The 22,656-nt window shown below is 40.4% G+C and overlaps 1 protein-coding gene across 4 annotated transcripts in view; it reads left to right on the top strand.

The window, feature by feature from the left end:
- Lclat1 (lysocardiolipin acyltransferase 1) overlaps positions 1-22,656 on the top strand; it is a 135,384-nt gene that overhangs the window by 35,287 nt on the left and 77,441 nt on the right. For all 4 annotated transcript variants that reach the window (NM_001081071.2, NM_001177967.1, NM_001177968.1 and 1 more), the window contains exon 2: positions 18,552-18,720. In NM_001081071.2, the coding sequence (NP_001074540.1) occupies positions 18,556-18,720 (165 nt within the window). In that variant the 5' untranslated portion in view covers positions 18,552-18,555. The remainder of the gene's footprint in view (positions 1-18,551; positions 18,721-22,656) is intronic.

A 22,656-nucleotide genomic window follows, 5' to 3' on the forward strand; every position in this document is an offset into this window, starting at 1 on the left:
CATATATATTAGGCCATTTTTTTTTAGCTTACTAAAAAGGAGTTTTATGTTCATGCTATTGTAACAGTGTATTTTAGCTTGCTAATTGTCTTAGTCAGGGTTCCTATTCCTGGATAAAACATCATGACCATTATAAATAAGGCTGCTATGAACATAGTGGAGCATGTGTCCTTCTTACCGGTTGGGACATCTTCTGGATATATGCCCAGGAGAGGTATTGCAGTATCCTCTGGTAGTACTATATCCAGTTTTCTGAGGAACTGCCAGACTGATTTCCAGAGTAGTTGTACAAGCTTGCAATCCCACCAACAATGGAGGAGTGTTCCTCTTTCTCCACATCCTCGCCAGCATCTGCTGTCACCTGAATTTTATAATAGCCAGAAGCTGGAAAGAACCCAGATGCCCCTCAACAGAGGAATGGATACAGAAAATGTGGTACATTTACACAATGGAGTACTACTCAGCTATTAAAAAGAATGAATTTATGAAATTCCTAGGCAGATGGATGGACCTGGAGGGCATCATCCTGAGTGAGGTAACACATTCACAAAGGAACTCACACAATATGTACTCATTGATAAGTGGATATTAGCCCAGAGACTTAGGATACACAAGATATAAGATACAATTTGCTAAACGCATGAAACTCAAGAAGAATGAAGACCAAAGTGTGGACACTTTGCCCCTCCTTAGAATTGGGAACAAAACACCCATGGAAGGAGTTACAGAGACAAAGTTTGGAGCTGTGTCAAAAGGATGAACCATCTAGAGCCTGCCGTATCCAGGGTTCCATCCCATAATCAGCTTCCAAACGCTGACACCGTGTCATATACTAGCAAGATTTTGCTGAAAGGACACAGATAGAGCTGTCTCTTGTGAGACTATGCTGAGGCCTAGCAAACACAGAAGTGGATGCTCACAGTCAGCTATTGGATGGATTACAGGGCCCCCAATGGAGGAGCTAGAAAAAGTACCCAAGGAGCTAAAGGGATCTGCAACCCTATAGGTGGAACAACATTATGAACTAACCAGTACCCCGGAGCTCTTGACTCTAGCTGCATATGTATCAAAAGATGGCCTAGTCGGCCATCACTGGAAAGAGAGGCCCATTGGACTTGCAAACTTAACGCCAGGGCCAAAAAGTGGGAGTGGGTGGGTAGGGCAGTGGGAGGGAGGGTATGGGGGACTTTTGGGATAGCATTGGAAATGTAAATGAGGAAAATACCTAATAAAAAAAAGGAAAAAAACAAAAAAACAAACATCATGACCAAGAAGCAAGTTGGGGAGGAAAGAGTTTATTCAGCTTATACTTCCACATTGCTGTTCATCACTGAAAGAAGTCAGGACTGGAACTCAAGCAGGTCAGGGAGCAGGAGCTGATACAGAGGCCATGGAGGGATGTTCTTTACTAGCTTGCTCAGCCTGCTCTCTTATAGAACCAAGACTACCAGCCCAGAGATGGTCCCACCCACAAGGGGCCTCCCCTCCTTGATCACTAATTGAGAAAATGCCTTACAGTTGGATCTCATGGAGGCATTTCCTCAACTGAAGCTCCTTTCTCAGTGATAACTCCAGCTGTGTCAAGTTGACACAAAACTAGCCAGTACACTAATTAACTATTTTTCCTTGTTTTTCTTTTTTTCCACCTGTTTTTTAAAACTGGCACTCATTTTGTTTGTGGCTCGGGTTGGGTTGAACTCACACCGTTCTCTGTCCAAGTCCCCAGGGTTGAGATTTCAGTTATGAGCCTTCACAGTTTAAGTTACTCTGCTCTTCAGCTCCTTTTTGGGGTTTAATGTATTTTCTTGCACATTATATGGTTATACAATAAAACATGTTTAAGTTGTTGAGCTTCTAATTTCTAATTTTTACTTTAATGTTTTATTAACATATTAATTGTTCATGATAATGGGTTTAGTTGTGGCATTTTATGAATGTATGCAATGTTTAGATAATTTTCACCCCTTCACTCTTTCTTGTCCCCTGCCTCCAACCAGTCCTCTTCTTGCAGCTCGTCCTGTTTCATATTAAGTGTGCATGCGACACAGTGGGTCTCATTGTGGAAACTTAAGAGGGTTGTGGATGGGAGTTTGTTTACAGGAATGTGGGAAACTTACCAGTAGCTACCCCAGTGGAGAAAATGTCTCTTCCTCCCACATCTTGTAGGGGTACAGAGCACAGTAGTAGTAGTTTCTGTACTTTGACTAGCTATGAGTCTTTAACATCACCACTGGCCGTTACACAAAATAAGATTCTTGACTACAGCTGACTGAGGCACTGTAGGCTAAACATTGTTACCCAGAAGACAGACGGTCTGACTGATGACATCCTGTGGACTTAGACTTTGAGTATAGGTAGTTTCTACTGGCTGGTAGGGTGCTCTGCCTACTTCCCTCATACTTGTGTTTCCTTTCTGACTGTGTAGGAAGAGTCTAATAGCATACATTGGCACACTGAGGTGTAGATAGACTGAAGATGAAGTTAAGTCCCTCTTGCTTATGGGATAAAGACTGAGTTGTTTTATAGTCAGGAAAGGGCATTAATTTAGTTACAGCCTTAAATGACATATTTGAACATATTTTTATTATAAAATTAAGACATACGAATTTACTTCACAGTGTCCTAACATCACACATTAAAGTAATAGAGAATTGAATACTATGTTAACATTTTTAGCGAGTTATGAACTTGAATTTATTTTTTTCCACTTTGCTGAAGACTGGTAGAACTTTGGCACATTTTGGACTACCATACACCTGAGCAGCCTCACTCTCACTGTTTTGGAGACTGTGTCCAGACCCACCCCTGTTCTCCTGGAATATGGTGGCTTGTGTCTATCTTCCCACACCCTTTGACTTTCCTTTACAGGTCATTTTTTAATTCTCTTTGTAAAGATGCTACCAACTTTCCAATGAGGTTGTTCTTTCCCTCTTTCTGAGAATGGAGCTTGTTTCCCTTGCAACTGAGTTCTAGACAGTGGGATGTGATTAGAAATGATAGGCCCCGTTCCTTCACATCCTCATGCTTTGTGCAGGATGAACATGAACCGGAACATGCAGAGCCTCAGTGCAAGTAGCCTAGAGCACTGAGTGGCTCTGTGGGAAGAGAAGGTTGTCACCCACCTGCGGCCTCTCTCCTGTAACTCTTGTATATCCTGCTGGATAGTTTTAATTGACAACTTGATCAAAGAGAGTCTCAGTGAGGGATTGTCTAGTTTGGATTAACTTGTGGGCATGTCTGTGAGAGATTTTTAAAAAATAGTTTCTATAGTGTTGCTTGTTCATGCAGTGGGCTTACAGTAATTTAACCTTACAGTAGTATATATGTTGAAGTCTGCCTTTGTCAGGATTCCAGGTAATTAAAGGTAGAAAAAATGTAGATGTTTATTTAAATGCTAGACTTCGCATTAGTCATTACTGTTAAATATATGAAGGACATTTTACTTTTTTGCAAATACTTTTTGTTGTGAAAATAGTATAATGCATATATTTTGATGGTTTCATACTTAGTAAGGTTTTGCATTTTTAGACTTAATAGTTTCAGTTAAGTGCATTGGTTCCATTTGTTTTTGTTGATTTTAAAGTGTATTTTGTTTTGAGTTTTGTTTTGTTTGATACAGAGTCTCTCTTCATAGCCAAGGCTGATCCTTGGCTGATCCTATATACCAATTTCTCTTACCTCTGTTTCCTAAGTGCTGGGGTTACAGGTGCTGTCCCACATCTGTCCCTGGCTGTATCTTTATTAAACAATACCCAATTCCCCTGTTAAACCTTCATTTAAACCAGGCTTTGCTTTACTGGTCTTACAGGTTTTCTTTTTCATTTTTAATGGGTTGTCAATATCATCTTTACAGCCTCATTTCTTTTAATTTTAAGAAGTGTTCTAGGTTTTTAATTTTCCATGCAAGTGTGTTTGTGTGTTATATGCATGTAAGTGCAGTGCCCTTGGAGACCAGAAGAGGATACAGATCACCTGAAACAAATTCTTAGACAAATGGATGGATCTGGAGGATATCATCCTAAGTGAGGTAACCCAGTCACAGAAGAACACACATGAAATGCACTCACTGATAAGTGGATATTAGCCCAGAAGCTCAGAATCCTTCTTAGAAGGGGGAACAAAATACCCATGGAAGGAGTTATAGAGACAAAGTTGGGAGCAGAGACTGAAGGAATGACCATCCAGAGACTGCCTCACCTGGGGATCCATCCCATAAACAATCACCAAACCCAGACACTAAGGCAGATGCCAACAAGAGATTGATGACAGGAGCCTGATACAGCTGTCTCCTGAGGGGCTCTGCCAGTGCCTGGCAAATACAGAAGTGGATGCTCACAGCCATCCATTGGACAGAGCACAGGGTCTCCAATGAAGGAGCTAGATAAAGTACCCAGGGAGCTAAAGGGGTTTGAAGCCCCATAGGCAGGACAACAATATGAGCTAACCAGTATCCTCAGAGCTCCTTGGAACTAAACCACCAATCAAAGAAAACACATGGTGGAACTTGTGGCTCCAGCTGTATATGTAGCAGAGAATGGCCTAGTTGGTCATCAATGGGAGGAGAGGCCCTATGTCCTGTGAAGGTTTTGGGCCCCAGTATAGGGAAATGCCAAGACCAGGAATGGGAGTGGGAGAGTTGGGGAGCGGGGTCGGGGAGGAGGGGACTTTCGGAGGGGAAACTAGGAAAGGGGATAACATTTGAGTTGTAAATAAAGAAAATACCTAATAATAAAAAAAAGATTGAAAGAGTTTGATTAGTTGTGGTGGCCATCGAAATACTATTTGCTATTATGTTGTTTATAAAAAGTAAACCCTTCACAATGGCCTTTGCCCCCCCAAAAAAGTAATGTTCCACATGGCTGCCAGGAACTGTACTTCACTCTCCTGTAAGAGTAATTATACACTTAGTCTTTTCCAGCCCCTATCCTCTCTCCCTGGTTCCATTTATAACTGATGAGATAAAGACTGTGTTTTTTTTCTTTGTCTGCGCTATGTATTCCTCATTTCATGATCTGGAATTCTTGTTACACAAATATGAAGTTCTGTGTTGGAAAGCACACAAGCTTTTGAGTAAAGTGCATATGGGTTTAAATTTTGACTGCTTTCTGCCGGCTATGCTGTCTAGGCATTTAAGTGCTTTTTGAGGTCATGTTCAGCTACAAAAGGGAGTGCTTTACCCATCTTCAAGAGTTGTGATAATTGTGAAGCAAAATATAGTTTTTATGATAGCTCTTTTTTGACTTTTAATGATTTCTGAAAAGACTCATTTTTAAAGCACTTGATTTAAATAGAGTCAAGTAGTTCAGAAATCAAAATGAGGAGGAGGGTCTGCCCTATTCTAAGGGATTTTCTATTGCCAAAATTTTGTACTGGTAATTTTAAATGAAAATCAAACGAGAAAACAAACTTCCAGGCAGTCTAAGAAGTTCTCAACGCTTCAGTGAGTCTGGACCTGAAGCCTAAGAGCCTGGCCTGCTTTTCAGGTGAGGCCACCTCTGGGTTAGAACTGCTGTGTGTTTGCTCACATGAGTTTTCATGGGATCTTTAAACAAAGCCTCTGGATAGGTGAGTTCCCATGTGTCTCATAAACCTTAATGACTGCACTGTACTGCCCTGAACAGTACTGGCTTTCCCCACCAGTGAGCAGAGCTATACTTATGACAAATACTTTTAAGGATATTATGACTATTAGTTCCTTTTCTGCAGACCTCAGAATTTTTTTTTAACCAAAGGACTATTTTTGTAGGTCTTCACATTAATTTCTTCATTGATGTTTTTATTTGCTAATGGTAGGAGCGTGCTACATGAACCATTTGAAAGTACGTGGACAGAGTTCCTGGGTCATTCTCCATCTGCTCCTTATTTTCATTTTTGCTAGTGTAAGGGAAAAAGGGTCACATATGTAATATTTTAATAGCAAAGCAGATGTTCCAGATATTAACCCTGTTATTATTTGTACAAAATAGAGTTTGTACATGAACTAAAATCCAGCCATTGCTTTTTTTTTCAGAATAAGTTATAAAGAAGTGTTTTATAACAGTTGCAGAGAATTTTGTGGGTGATAAAATTCAATCTGATATGCTTTGGATAAAAATGGTATAATTCTATTTATGTTACAAGGTACTATCTAATAATTATGACATGTGAAGTGGTTTTGAAACAAAGCCTAATACAAGTATACTAATAACACCATGACATGATCTATGTATGAGGAGTGGATCTTTTTTAAAAAAAATACTTTATCATTTTTTAAAATTTCCCAATTTAGATTTGTTTTCTAGAAAAGAAAATGCCTGTGATGTAGCTTTGGTTCCACTTGTTGCTCCAGCACTTGGAAAATTTGTTCCATTGATGAAAATTATGTGGCATGGCTTCTATATAGCAGGGTTCCTCAGGTCTTCAGGGCCGTCTCTAGATTGGCTTCCAGCACAGGGCCGTTTGAGGCTCCTGGTGGATGTTCTCTAAGGAGTAGTTCTCTGTGTCTTTCTAAGTAAGAAAGTCCCTACCTGATAAAAGGTAGGGATATTCTCTTGAAGACAGAATACATGTCCATGGCTCTAACATGTGCTTGACTCTACATGGCTCAGCATACAACTCTAGGTGTCAAATCTTTTGACTATAGCTAGGTACATTATTCTGCCATGAGACTAGATTGTAAGAAAGGCACTGATTTGACTGTTTTCTTTTGCTTGCATCTATTAAAATATGTGATTGATTATTTTTTTTTGTTTTACTTGAAATTATGTTTGTTTAATTTTGTAACCTGTAACTTAAGGTGAGTGGTGTGTCTATGGACCATACAAGCAATATGGTCAGCTTGCTGTTTGAAGAAGTGTACTTTCATGAGGGAACTATCTTATGCTTTGTCTGGCCTGTGAGTTGTTAGGCATCCTGTGACCCAGTAAGATCAGTAATTCTGCGTCTGGAAAAAAAGAAAATGAGACCGAAGCCTGAATGTCAGCCTTTGCATATCTAAAACGTAGCACCAATGTTTCCTAGTACCAAACTTCAGACTTTCCATTAGTGATTAATATTACTTTTAAAGATATGTATCAGTGAGAGGCTCTATTCATATAAAAGAAATACTGAATTCCAATTTGTTGTTATTATGTAAAAACCATGCTCTTTGCACCATTTAGAAGCTAAGCAATCATTCTCGCCACACCGAGACGATGGTTACAGTCCTGTTTGAGTGACTGGCCTTTTTCCCCAGTCAGGGATGTTACATTACCTTCTTTGTTGGTCTCCTTTGGTCTCTGGCTTTATTTTGCATATGTTAACTTTTTGGCTAGTGATTAGTAAATGCAGAAAGTGACGAAGTGTTTTGCACATGCATCTGATGCACTCTGACAATCCCCATCCTGCCCTTGCTGACCCTTAGCTGCTTCTCGTCTTCCCTGGTGTCTCCTTTTGCTTTAGCGCCCCTCAGTCCATGTACGAAACATACTTACTTACACATATCTTTATCCTATTCTGTCTCAATATTTCTCTTCCATCAGGAGTCTGATTAGAATTATTCCTCTGTTGGTAATCCATCATTTGACTTTCTTGTTTTCAGATGTAACTCCCCTCAGTCCACATACGAAACATACTTACACATATCTTTATCCTTAGTTGCTGAGGTGAAAGGTCTTTATTCTGTCTCAATATTTCTCTTCCATCAGGAGTCTGATTAGAATTATTCCTTTGTTGGCAATCCATCATTTGACTTTCTTGTTTTCAGATGTAACTACATACCACCCAGTTACAACAGTTTTCTAAAGTTTACAGGTCACTGGCTTATAGATTGGAATTGTGCAGTCACTACCATTATTTAAATGTAGAATCTTTCTTTTAAGTTCTCTAAATAAACTTTGAGCTCATAGTCACTCTTTGTTTCCTGAAACCCTACCTTAGGAGACCACTGACTTACTCTTTGTCTCCGAAGCTTTGTCAGTTCTGGACATCTCATAAAAACAAAACTTTAGTACCCATGAGTCTTTGACTGACATCTTTTCCTTTAGCATGGTGTTTTCAGAGCCAGTCTTCACAGTAGCATGTAGCAGGTATTTAATCCTTTTGTGGGTCTGTACATCATTGGCAGATGTGATATATTGTGATAAATTGTTTACCACTTCACTAAGGGATGAGCTTCTGTGTCATTTCCACTTTCTGACACTGCCGAGGAATTGTAATTGATTTTTGTCTGGATGTGAGCTTTCATTTCACTTGGTCTACACTGAGGAGTGGAGTTCCTGGGACATACTGTAACTCTATGCTTAACATCTTGAGGGCTGTAATAAGTAACTGGAAAATACCAGCTAGGAGACATTGTGGCTACCCTAATCATATTTTCTGAGATGGTTTCACGTTGGGCATGTTCCACTCTGTGGGTGTATGTGGTTTTAACTTTTAGGTCTTAGAGAGATCTTTCTATAATAACAGGAAATTGTTGAAATAATAGGTTTTTTCTTTTTTACCATTTACACAGAAAAAATATTGGTGATATTTCATTAAAAATATTGATGTTAATAATTCATATTGTTTGAAATAATTTGGGAGCAAAGGAACCTAACAGAAATCCAAGACTTCAACAAAGCTTCTTTTGGACCCAGGAGTCACCCAGGGTGCTGTGGGCCATAAAGGGCATCAGTGACATCTCGCCTGCCTCTGTCTCTGTCCTGATCTAACTGTGGCTTTACTCACATTCACTCGATGTTTAATCCCATGCTCAGTTTCTCTCTTCATGAGACACAGAGCTAGCTAGTCAAAATGGGCAAAGAAGGGCTAGGGATGTAACTTAGCTGCAGAGAGTGCTGCAAGAATGGGCATAGCCAGGGCTCCACCCCAGCACCCACCATAGACCAGGGATGGTGGTGCAGGCCAGTAGTCACATACTTCAGAGGGAGAAGAGGCAGAAGGAGCCGAACTTCAAGCTACTGGGCGACAGGCAGAAGCATCGGTGACTGTCAAAACATGCGTGGGATCTAACCATACTTAAAAATACGAGGTCGTGAAAAAGACAGACTGAGGTAAGAGAAAGAAGTAGGGATGGAGGATTATGGAAGCAGAGAGGGGCTCTGGGGAGAGGAAAAACTTCCTACATATGAGTTGTAGCAGTGAGCAGATGTTTAAAATTGGAGGAAAAACAAAAATGGGCATCCTAACTGCATCCTCCAAGGGCATGTTCTACATTATACCCTCAGCTGTGCAGGGAAGGGCACTGGCCGTTTCAGAATATGACAGGCAAAGCAGACGCCGACCATTTGTATTTTCTTCTCATGAAAACCATGGATCTGATTGGGCTGCTTATAAAGTATCTAACTCTATTATATGTACAGCTTCTGTAACTATTACACTGATGCACAGGTAAAGCACATGTATTACAAGGGTGCAGTTATGTGGCACTTGATGAAGTTAGTGATTCTCCCTGAAATGCCAGACAGTAGGAAGAGGGAACTTATGGAGCCCACCTCCAGCAGGAAGAGAGGGCATCAAGTGAGGGATGGGGTTGCTATCTCACAGTCACATCTCTGACCCATAATTGTTTCTGTCTGAAAGAGCTACAGGAATGGAAATGGAGAGGAGCCTGAGAAAAAGAAAGTCCAATGACAGGCCCAAAGTGGGATCCAGCTCAAGGGGAGGCCCCAAGGCCTGATACTATTACTGAGGCCATGGAACACTCACAAAAAGGGATCTAGCATGACTGCCCTCCGAAAAACCCAACAGCTGAAAAAGTCAGGTGCATATATTTGCATCCAACCAGTGGACAGAAGCAGCTGACCCCTGTTGTTGAATTGGGGAAGGCTGAAAGAAGCTGAGAAGAAGGGCGATCCTATAGGAGGACCAGCAGTTTCAATTAATCTGCACCCCTGAGATCTCTCAAACACTGGACCACCAAACAGAGAGCATACACCAGCTGATATGAGGCCCCCAACACACATACAGCAGAGGACTGCCAGGTCTGTCTTCATTCAGAGATGATGCACCTAACCCTCAAGAGACTGGAGGCTCCAGGGAGTTTAGATGTCAGGTGGGGTGGGTGGTTAAAAAAAAAAAAAAAAAAAAAAAGCGGAGGGAGCTATCATCACATCAAGAAACAGCATTTCTGGTGCTCTCTCCAAGACTGCTTATCTATTTTGAAATTTCCAGTAGAAAAGATCTTAATTTACATATACTTTATTCTCTCTGCATACTGATTGTGAATACATTTTAAGTAATAGATTGCATCAGGATTTAAGAACTGAATATTTATATGTATCAAACCTTTATGCCAGGCAGTGGTGGCACACACCTTTAATCCAAGCACTTGGGAGGCAGAGGCAGGCGGATTTCTGAGTTCGAGGCCAGCCTGGTCTACAAAGTGAGTTCCAGTACAGCCAGGGCTATACAGAGAAACCCTGTCTCGAAAAACCAAAAAAAAAAAAAAAAAAAAAAAAGAAAAGAAAAAAAAAACCATTTACATATAATATATATGTAGGTAAATCTCATGTAGACACATAATTTCTTCTCTGTCCAGAGGCCAAAGGGTAGATAATGAGTTAATCACTCACTTTGACACCCCCCTCCCCCCAGATACCCAGGTCTAAGAACTGCTGGAGTGGACTTCCCCAGAAGCAGTTAGCAGACTTTGTGATTGAGTCTGTTGCGTGTTGAAAGTTCTTGCTTTGTTCGGTTTGATGCAACCTAAGCTTGGCCCCATTCTGCTCCTTCATAGTCCTGTTGTGTTTTATCAGAATGGGTAAATGTGGTTTGGGTTCTTGTAAGACCTTCCTAACTACTATGCTTGTTTATCAGTATTTTTTGTACTTGAGAGAATCACATTTTCTCATGCCACGTTAGGAGGAAAGAAGCAAGGTTGTTTTTTGTTCCCTGTTACAGTGTCTTTGTCTTTTTTCCAAACAAATTAAGGATCTAGAGAAAATTCTATGTTGTCTTTTCAGCTTCCTCTGTACTCTACTCAGGAGTGTTCAATTGATGCAGAAACATTTTATGTTTTTGACTTATTTTTGTTAAAAGAAGCCTTTGTCCTGATGATTTGCTTATTAAAAGAGTATATTTTTATCTCCAGAATATCTTGAATGGAATTTTTAAATAGTTTCCTGATACCATGCTTTAATAAAGACTCATTTGTATGACTAGGAAGTAAAGATGAATAACAATGCTAATGGTGACATTAGATTGTAATTTATTTTATATTAGTAGACTATATCCTGAAATAATTTAAAGTTAGTTATAATTAAAGACATGTGTGACAATGCCATTGAGAATAAAAATAAAAGACATCAGAGAAGAAAGAGGTAATAACTGTGTTCTCGGTTTCTGGAAAGGATTGTTGAATGTAGCTCTGATCTCTCTGTCCTTTGACATTGGAAAATAAAGATAGCTTTCCTTGGGGCATAAAGAGACATTCCATTTTATTGGGTAAAATGTATTTATGTTACTAGGTTCTGAAAAAAAATAAGGTGGGTACTTGTTTTGTGCGTAGGGAAACTTACATGTAAGCTCTTGAGCATCGGTTACAAGGCAAATGTAGATGTGTCCACCATTATGGGCCTGTGCAAATTCATATGCAACATGGATTTAAGAGAAATTAGTCAGCTCTGAAGTATTTCACTGTGTTAGAAAACAGTGATTTAGTAATGCGTGCACAGCAGATCTTCACAAGTGTACACAGGAACACGTGGGGAATCACAGGAAGCAGGCTAGGGTTGTTGACTTTTTATTTTCCCAATAAAGACTTCTGTATGTATGCATATGTAACCATTGACATCTGTGCCCACATTTCCCTCTTATATAATTGATTTTATTATGTGAGTCAAGATGTACATGTTTTTTAATAGTTTTGCTTAAAAAATTATAAACTTCTGATACATTTGTCTCAGCTAACTGTTAAGGATTATATTTTCTATAAAGTAATTAGGGATTGTAACATATCCCTAACTATGGATTAATTTGCATGTTCTTCAAATTGTTGTAATTAAAATACTTCAGGTTGTAAAATGCATGCAAATATAAATGAATTAAGGAGTGAAAGCTCTTTTCTGTGTTTCATTTAAGAATGGGGGGGATAAAATATTCATGATATTGTTAATGTAACATGTATATGAAATTTGTGAAGAATGGATATGATAGTCCAAAACACTTGTTGAACATACATGAAATCATAATCCTTAAGAAATAGAACATTACCAGTACTTTAGCAGCCTCTGTATGCACCACCATGACTATACTTCATTATGTGGGTCATTTTTTTTTCTTTTTTTAAATACATGTATTTTTCTTTTTCTTTAAAAATCACTGCCTACCTATATACACATCTGTTTGTCGATCTGTCTACTTACCTACCTATGTAGGTATTTGTGGTTGTTTGTTTTTTTTTTTTTTTTTTTTTGATAGGTAAGCATACTTTGCTACTTCTATCATTAGCTGAAGACTCTCAGACTCTCAAAGGTGCTGTGGCAGTTGGGAGTCATCATAAAACTTCAATTTCTAGAGAGTTGGCCAGCTCCTCCTCTTGGGAAAGTAGTGAGCAAGTGTTCCTACATGAGTGAGTATGGCGGGGTAAAGAGACTTCGCCCGTCAGGGCATCTGGTGGGACTCCAGTGTTGGCTGTCCAATGGGAACCTACAAATAGAAACATCACACAGCCACATTAAGGTAGTTCCTACAACAAATACTTGTCCAGTCCCCAACTTTATCCATCTGAGTGAACATCTGTGTAGTTAGAATGGCCATTCTGAAGCTATGGATCTCCATTTAGGTTCTATGCCTTTACCAGCAGGTAATCTTTACACACATATCCACCACAAAAAAGAAAGACAAGTGACAACATTAAAACTAGGAAAATTCATTTTGTTATCTTTCATGTCTCATCATTGTGCCTGCAGTCCATCCTTGTCACCTGATGGTGTCCCCTCATGCTCTGCCGTCTGAGTGTTCTGCACTTGGCCTCCTGCACTGGAGTGCATGCGTTCATTCTGAGCATTAGCTGTGTGAGAGCGGGCACGCACGGATTCCTTCCTGAGTTTGCTCACCTCTCTTCATTCTGTGCATTCCAAGTTCATTTCCTGTAATTTCACGATTTCAGTTTTCTTTACAGCCAAATAATATTCCATGGTATATGTGTATCAAGTTTTCACTACCCATTCATTGGAGGGGCATTTATCTTGTTTCCATTTTCTTGATATTTAAAATAGAACAGCAGTAAACATGAATGTACAAATATTTCTATGGTAGTAAAAGGTTTTCATTGGGAATTTTGCAGAATCCAAACCCAGTTTAGATTTATATTACTAATCCTCTCTGTAATAAATATATGCACATACAGTTATGCACATGCACATGTGTATACACACACACACACACACACACACACACACACACACACAAAGTTACTTGCTGTTTTCCTATTCTTTTGAAAACAGATGGGTGTTTCCAAGCCTTCTTCATTACTAGGGTGGAATGTAAGAAGTGTAACTCCTTTGTAATGGAGATGTTTGGTTTTGTGGGCCTTTATTGACCCCTTGTCCTAGTGAACAAATGAGTTACAGATTACTGAAGCACCACTATTCATCTATTACAGACTTATCTATTGTTTCCTATGGCCTTGAATTTGTTCACTGTTCCAGATCATGAACTTGCTAGCATTTCCCAGAGTGGACTTCCTTCCTTGTGAATTATGGTGGGAATCTGTAGTGAAAGGACTCCACTCCTCTATTGCTTCACCTGTAAATAGTCCTCATATAACTCGACACATTGCAGGCTTTTGTTTGGATCGGATGGAGCGTAAAGTGTTCTAGCCCACATAGCACTGTCAAGGTATATAGCAAAAATTTTTCTTTAAATCCTCAAATTTATGAATCCACTATAGCATAATACATACCAAGAAGAGGATGTGATGTAGACTAGATTAAAGGTCCTTTGAAAGGAGGCTAGACAGTTGACTGGAGTCATTATTACTAAAATGACTTATTTTTAACTTTTAAAGGCTAGTACACAGAGTAATGGGTTTCATTATGATGTTTTATATCATGATTGCTTTTACAACCTGTACTATTTAAAATTCAACTTTGCATTAGAGCAAAATTACAGATTTCTTCCATGTGATAGATGTTCGGGTTGTATATAAAAAGTGAAGTCGGTGAGCTTTATTTTTGCATTGCTGTAGCCAAGTCCTAGTGCCCTGCGAATGTTGTACTGAGCAGGGTCCTTTGGAGGTACTCAGGTAGCGGTGCATTCACAAGAGCCGAGGTAAGCCTTACACGTGGATGTTTTCTGATTTGGTGAGTGGTAGCAGGGATTACACATCTGCACCAGCAAGCACGGCTAAATCTTCATATCTTAAGTAGGTAGGTATCAGGAGTGCTGTATAAAGTGTCTGGCAAATAACAAGATGACTGTCTTCAAACTAGTTGAGGCCTTAGAGTAGATGCACTCTCAGCCTCCTTACGTTATAGATGAGGTGTTCAGGAAAAGGACTATGGCATGATCATTTGTGTGGTGTGTGTCTGTCATGCCTTGAAGTCATCTTTGACATCTCAATCCTGGGTATTTTCCAATATGTATTAGGAGTTATCTATAAAGCCCAGAGAAGTCTCTTAGCAGAGCAGACTGTCCACACTTGAGTCACTTTTATCTGTTGTCTTACAATATGAGACATATTCCTTAGTTTTCACTCCTTGTGCCAAGGTGAAGGTGTTCTTTTCCCCCATCCTGACCCATACACAGCTTTATCCTAGGGCCTATGCTCTTGTGGATTTTTTGCATGCCAACATTGTGCACCTTGTACCTTTATATTTATATTTCAGTAATTTCTAAATCTCTATGGCTTGTGCTTTAAATTTCTACAAACCTGTTTGGTTTTTTGCCTGAATTTTCTTTCTGCTCTGTCCACCACTTCATCCAGGAAGATGCCTTCTTGAATACTGTAATTATCCCTGCTGCAATGATTGGATGCTTCAGAATATATCACTATTATAACCTGATTTACAGTGAATTGGTCATGTTTGTGACCTTACCTTTCTAGCCAGACTGTGAGAACAGTGCCTATTATCAACATATATCAAGAAAGTCTATGAAGTGAAATGTAGTTGGTTCCTTTCTAAGGACATGTAGGTATCCTCAGTGGATTCCACTAGTCCTTATCAGGGAGTTCTCACATTGGAGCACTCCAGGAATAATATAAACAATTGAGCAGAAAGCCTCGGTGGGCCGTGTCTTGGTTCATACACTTGTTTTTTTTTTTTTGTTTTTTTTTTGTTTTTTTGTTTTTTTTTTGCCTTTTGTTTGGCATAGCAGTCACACCAAGCCATACCTTCCTTTAAGCATATATCAGTCACTGCCATGGGTTGGCACCAGAGTCAGGCTCATGTTAATAGGTAGGGTGCCACTAGGTAAGGGAAGCTGGTATTAATTCTCCAAAGACGGAGTGGTTGAATGGGAACCACTCCTTGGAGTAGGCATGATATCTTAGTCTGTTGTAGTACTCATTGGGAATCTCCTTCCTCCCAGCCCTTCCCAGTCTTCGGGGACAGGGTTATGTTAGGTTCTCAGATAAGCCCTCCTCATCAAGTTCCTGTGAACTTCTAAAAGTCAGGATACTTTTAAAATAAGGTTTTAACACTTGGTTTATAATTATGTCTTTATAGTATAAGTCTTTTCAAGTGTGTGTCTATTTAAAAAGTAATATCGTCTTGAAAAGGTGTGTAATGTAGCTGAGTATAAGCACCAACACTGAAATCCCTAGAGCCAGTTCTCAGTGTTGCTGTTCACTAGCTGCTTAACCTTGGTCAAATTACTTAACATTTCTGTGCCTCAGAATCCTGACGTATAAATAGGGGTAATAAGAATACCCACACCACGAGATTGTTGTGACTGTTAAAGTCTACTCAAACCAAATACATGAAACTGTACCTGGCGTATTATAAAAGTTTAGAAAAATATTTTGGATTATTATTATTGCAATAATTTGAAGACTAGAATTTCCTAAGAACATAGCTTTTACTTCAGCTAGTCATTTAAGAAATTTTCATTTGGGAAGCGGAGTATCAATCACTACATAGCTTAGGCTGGCAACAAACTTACCCTCTAGCTTTAAAGTCAGGGTTCTTGCCTCCCAATGCTAGATTACAGGCAGGTACAACCATGACTGGACCAGATTTAAAATGCCTAGGGCTAGGCATGTTGCCCAGTGACAGAGCATATACTTGGTGCACTTGGAGTCTGGGTTCAATGCTGAGCTCTAAAGAAGGAAAGGAAGGAAACTAGTCCATGTGACTTCTGCAGTGCTGTGCCTTTGGGAAACAGTTGTTTGCTTGTCTGCCAGGCTTCCCGGGTGCTGTCCTTCAGTACTCAGAGCGTCTTCGCCAGCCAGCCAGCCAGCCAGCCAGCCACAGATTCTATGGCCTGGCCTTGTAGGAATGCTCCATAAAAGAAATGTCCTTTTTTCCTGGCATCTCATTCAGTGCAGTGCATGTGAGAGTAAGTCAGGATAGGATGCCTGTGTCAGGCATGTGTCTTCATTGGTGATTGATCATTCAGAATCTACACACCCTCAGCTGACAGGTTAGCTCTAGTTTGTGCAAGTATGAGAAATGGCGCTATAAAGGATTATGTAGAACTTTTGTGTAAAGATAACTTTATTTGTACTAGACAGTTGGTAGATTTTCTAGTATATATGCTGAGTGTCCGTGTAGATTTTGTATAACTGCCAAGCTGTTTTCCAGAGTTCTATACAAGTTTCCACTAGAGGTGTATGTTAATTTAGATTGCTGTACATCTGTGCCAGCCATTGACATTCTCTCTTTCTTCAATATTTGCCTATTCTAAATTAGTATGTAGCTATTAACCTAATTAACCCCCATTTTAGGACTTGAATGAAGATACAGAAAAAGGCTATGAAGTGCAGACAGAGAACACATATAAGGAAGAAACGAGGAGATCAGTAGACAGAGAAAGGTGGAACTTGGGCTCTGCAGGCATGAGGCCCTGAGTTCCATGTCTAGATTTGTGAGACCTTTGCTGACTAGCCGATGGCTGGCACACAGGGATTTCTTTACATGCTTATTGTTTCATAAAAATGAATAAATGCTTAAGTAACTAGACTAGGTTTGATCTATAGAATTCCATTGTAGTCATGTGATAGATCCCTTTATATAAGTTTTCCTTTTTTTAATGGTTAATATTGGTCTCTGATTCTCAGCTGCGTAGTAGGTGGGGAATGGCTTTATGCAGCAGAGTGTGCATGAGGCAGGACTGGATGCTTTGAGTTTCACTAGGAAAGTTGTTTTAGCCTCCATGGGGCTTAGACTCATTACTATACAATGGGAAAATTTCATTTGATAGTAGCTAAGCCATTTAACAATATTTTTTTCTTATAATCACACCACACCACACGTTGGTATGAAGAAGCATGCAGGAGTTTTAAAGGTGAGGATATTGCCTAGTGGATAACAATGTAAAGAGTAGCTCTGCCAGGGAGATCGGGAACAAGCGCCTGAGTTGGCTGATGGCTGGCTGGAAGAAAACACAGGAACAATAGACAGTTTTCAGGTAGAGTAGAAACGAAGCGCTGTGTGTGTGGTGGTGGTGTGCATGTATAAGAAGCAGCTCTGAATTACTAAATTTAAGCCTATGCGCCTTTTCTTTCTGTTAAGAAGCTTTGAGTTGAGGATTGGGAAGAAGCTGCTGATAGCATTGTTAATGGCGAGCAGCTCAGAAGGGGCAGAGAGTGTGTGGGAGCGCCTGGCTCTCCTGCTTGCCTGTCCAGTGCAAGCTGGGGCCTGGTCACTGCTTCAGTTGGTCTTCATTCCTTCATTCCCTCTGCCCTCTCCTTATTCCTGCCTTTTCTACTTTGTAGGATGTTGTATCTATACCATCAGATACTGGTAGAAAATTTAAAAACATACCTGGTGCCAAGTTAAACTTCAGTTTAGCTGATAGAATCAGATATTGGAGTTTTCATTTTCAGCTGTGTTTCCAAGCATTTGCTTTAAAATATCCATGCTGGATTTTGGCTTCAGCACCCCATAGGTAATACTTTGGTAGCTGTTTGGACAAAGCCAGTGAAGGGGCATCTGACTTACCTAGCTAGCTTGTAAAGAGCCAGTCTAAGGCTAGGTGTCCAGAAATGGGATGCTAGGATCTGTTGCAAAAATGAACACTTCCAGATCCTGTTCTTTGAATTTTACTGGATTCTGTGAAACTGCTGTTGCTTTTGTCTGTATGTGTGCTCGCCCATACGAAGTGGTCCTGCAAACCCTCACTGTTATTTCTGCTTTTAGGTGGGAAACAATGCCTAGGAAAGAAAAACAGAAAGACCCTTCAGTGCTGACTACTTATTCCAGACAGCAGAGTTTCCTGCAGAATAGACATTTATGTATTTTTTTTTGTTGAGAGTATCAATTTCCAGTATGCTGGCAACTTGTTAGACTTAGAGCCAGGGAATCTGTGGCCCTCATCAGCACTCAGTAACTTTGTCTTTAAAGATTATTGTATACATAACTGTGATGAAATTCCAGAGCAAATGTATAGTAATAAAATACACTCTTTGTTTTTGTTTTATTTTCCAGAATCATGGTGTCATGGAAGGGGATTTACTTTATACTCTTCCTGTTTGCTGGAAGCTTTTTTGGAAGTATTTTTATGCTCGGCCCCATTTTACCTTTGATGTTTATAAACCTGTCGTGGTATCGCTGGATTAGCAGCCGTCTTGTGGCTACATGGCTCACACTTCCTGTGGTAAGTTGTGCACCAGAGAGGGGTCCGCCTGCTTGTGCTGGGGTGGCCTGTCTCTTGAACTCAGTTAGCATCGGAGGTCTAGTTCTCAGGAGAAACACAATATTCTGTGTTCTATAGTAAGCATTCCAGATGTAAAAAAGGAGAGAAATAGAAAACAGAAATACAAATATTCATGTCCTTAAAGCAAACCCTCATAGGGATCCTCACAGAAAATACGAACTTCTTTCTATGTTCTTCATGCATTTTCTTTTATATTTCATATAATGAAAGGTATATTTTTTATATCTAAAAATATATAAATGTTAAAGATTGAAGAGTTTTTACATTATTTAAATTTATTCTGCATATCCATTTTGTGTTTTATAAAGCAGTGATGCCTATTAAGATTCTATTGGGTCAGGGAAAGAATATCAACAGATTGTATGAAAAAAAATTAAGTAAAAATGTAACCCACCCCACAAAGCTTCTAACAGTGAACAGCTTCCTAACTTCTCAGAGGCGGGTTTGATTCAGTTCTTTCCAGTAATTACAGAGATTAGGAACTTACAAAAGACATGTGACTTCTCTGTGCAGATGAAGCGAACAGATTGGGTAAGATCAGAGTGCACTCAGTGTTCCGTAGTCATGGGGCAGGCGGCACTCTACAAGGTCATCATGGTGCTCTGAGAGCATCCCTCATCTTGAGCTGATGGCTGTTGGTTTCTAGTCCCAGCTCCTGCCTCCTCTGGTACTGGGAAGAGGCCGCTGCCAATCAGTGAGCAGTGCGTGCTTGTCTTTCCCTTGGGGATTGTTCCAGTCCTTTCTCCTTAGCAACAGTGAATTCTTCTTTCTGCTTAGGCTACTGGGCTTGTCAGACTGTTTTGGTAGGGAGGCCAGGTGTTTAGCGTCTGAAAAAGAAAACAGGAATGGAAACAGTCTTCCCTGATTGGTAAGGCCCCTTTCCATCCTGTTTCATCGCCATTCATCACTGAGGCAGCAGGCAGCGCGCCTGCCGTCAGGGTGAACGTGTCTTGTGGCTGCCGTGGGCCCTTCAGATTCAGGTTGACTCAGTTCCTGAAGTGGTGCTTGGGTAGGTTTACATGAACAGAAACAGCTGTGTGTGTGGTGGTGGTGGCTCACACCTGTAATCTCAGCACTTGAAGGGCAGGCGAATCTCTGAGTCTGCCGCTAACCTGGTCTACAGAGTGAGTTCCAGGACATGGGGTGGGCATGGGAGGGTTTCCTGACCATTGACTTTTAAATCATTTATAGTGTATTTTTCTTGTTGAAAAATGAATCCTGTAGTGAGGGCTCTTAAACTCGCAACCATCACTTCTAAAAGTTAGCCTTCCCCTCTTGCCGTTACTTGTGCTTTCAGTTTTCTATACAGATGTGTCTGCTTTATAAATGCAGTACTGCATGCAGCCTGGTCCTCCCAGCTTTCTCAGCACCTTCTCTCCCTCCTCCTCCTCCTCCTTCTCTTCTTTCTCTTTTATGGACACTTGCAGTTAAAGCGTTCTGTTCTTATTCTGTAATGAAATACACTTGACAAAAGGTTCTGACCTCTTCAACATCCTGGATCTCCATAGACACTTAGGCTTGCAGGTGTCTGCCCTGCCACACCTTGCCTGGCCTCAGCTGCTCTCTGAAGTAGATTCTAGGGCCTCTTCATTCTTGCATCTGTCGTGCCAGCAAAGCCAGTCCTACGTGGACAATGCTGTCACATTCTTCTACCAGCTTGAGATGTGACTAGGTCCCCTTTGGAGCACTGCTATCAGCTTCCACGTGCTTATACTGGAGAACACTTACCCAGACAGCTGCTTTCAAGGCAAGGGGAGCACTCTCAGCTACATTTCCTGATCAGGCTCTCTTTTCAAGTAAAATTTCCTTCTCACAAGTTGGAGCCCTTAATGGGTAAAGTCTTTCTCTTTGGGCTCATTTCCTGTTGTCACAGAGCACAGCCAGGTGTTTCTGTGGCTGTAAGGTTTAACTTTTGAGCTCTTTCCTCCTCAATAGACTGCATTTTCTTTTAAGTCTTACCCCCACTCCCAGGGTTTGTTTCTGTTGCTCTGGCTATCCTGGATCTAGCTCTATCTGGATCTATCCTGACTTTTTCTTCTTCTCTTTTTAACTGTAAACCTGGGTAAATCTAGTAAAAAGTAGCCATGCCACAGAATAAAATGCTCTCTTGTCTGAGAATTTCCTCTGCCAAACAGAAGTGATTAGCTTTAAATTCACTTCACCGGTGTTTTCAAGACACAGGCAGATTCTTTGATGTAATTACGAACAGGACAGATGAGAGTTCCATCTTGTGGGGGTGACAGTCCATTACCTAAAACATCCTCTTCAGCTGTGAGCTTGTCTTAGGGTTTTACTGCTGTGAACAGACAGCATGACCAAGACAAGTTTTATAAAAAAACAACATTTAATATGGGCTGGCTTACAGGTTCAGAGGTTCATTCCATCATCAAGGTGGGAGCATGGCAGCATCCAAGCAGGCATGGCATAGGCAGAGCTGAGAGTTCTACATCTTCATCCAAAGGCTGCTAGTGGAAGACTGAGGATCTTATGCCCACACCCACAGTGACACACCCACTCCAACCAGGTCACACCCATTCCAACAAGGCCACACCTCCAAATGATGCCACTCCCTGGTCCAAGAATATACAAACCATCACAGAGCTTATTCACCCTGTCTTTTCTGCTTTTCATTTGAATGAAAAACTTTCTTTTTTCTTTCTGTTAAATGAGGTAGAAGTTGACTGTTACTCTGTTTTATCAGAAAACCAGAGATCCACTTACCTATGCCTCTCAAGCCCTGGGGTTAAAAGCATGTGTCACCATGATCAGCCCATAAAGCTTTTAATTTTAAACAAACCAGCAGAAACATTGAGAAGTGCTTTAATGAATAATCTGTGTGTATTTCTGTGGTGGTAGGCTCGTGCATAGAAGAACATGCCCTGTATTTCCTCTATTGCTGTTCACTTATGCCTTGAGTTAGTGTTTCCCACACCAGAAGCCAGCGAGCCTCCCTCAGCAGCCCTCCTGTCTCCATGCACACTGGAGGAACTGCAGCTGTGAAGCAGGTCCAGCAACAGCACTGGCCAGCCCTGGTTAGGGAGCTCTACCTAGCCGCCCAACGCAAGAAACCAAGACTACAGCACATCCTTATGCCCAACTTCAGTTTAAATTCCAAACCATTTACATGTAAGTCCTAGTTTATTTTATAACTAGTGGAGAAAGGCTTGATCAAAGGGGATTAAAAAAAATCCAACCCCTCAAACACTATGAAACAATTCAACATTGACAGTGAATGAGCTATGAGCATGTGTGGTAGAATGAAACACAAACATGACATTGAAAGAGGAGCAGAAACAGGTCATAGATTTGAATATCCACAAGTAAGGCTTTCTAAAAGAGCTTTAGAAGGAAATACACTCAGTACAAAAAGAAACAACTACAAAGTTGTATCCACGGCTACTTATTCCCAAAAGAGGACACTTGGGAGGCTGTGGTAGGAGTTTGAGCCTAGATTCTGGACAATATAAAGGAGAAATGAAAGGGGAGCAAACCGGCTCACTGTGTAAGAGCTCTCATTTGTAACACACACTTTCCTTCTGAATATTCAATCTAAATTATAACCACGGGTACTAGAAATGTTAATTTAACAAACCTGGCAAGCATTTCAACATTCATTTGTGTCAGGAATTCGATGTAGATGGTATGCTGGAAGATTTTAGTAGACAGTCTTCGTGTATTCTTTGATAACAAAAGATTATCTTTTTAAAAGAAATTTTATTTATTTATTTTATTGGGTATTTATTTCATTTACATTTCCAACGCTATCCCAAAAGTCCCCCATACCCTCCCCCCACTCCCCTACCCCCCCACTCCCCCTTTTTGGCCCTGGCGTTCCCCTGTACTGGGGCATATAAAGTTTGCAAATCCAATGGGCCT

This window comes from Mus musculus, chromosome 17, assembly GCF_000001635.26.
Source record: "Mus musculus strain C57BL/6J chromosome 17, GRCm38.p6 C57BL/6J".
Lineage (NCBI taxonomy): Eukaryota > Metazoa > Chordata > Mammalia > Rodentia > Muridae > Mus > Mus musculus.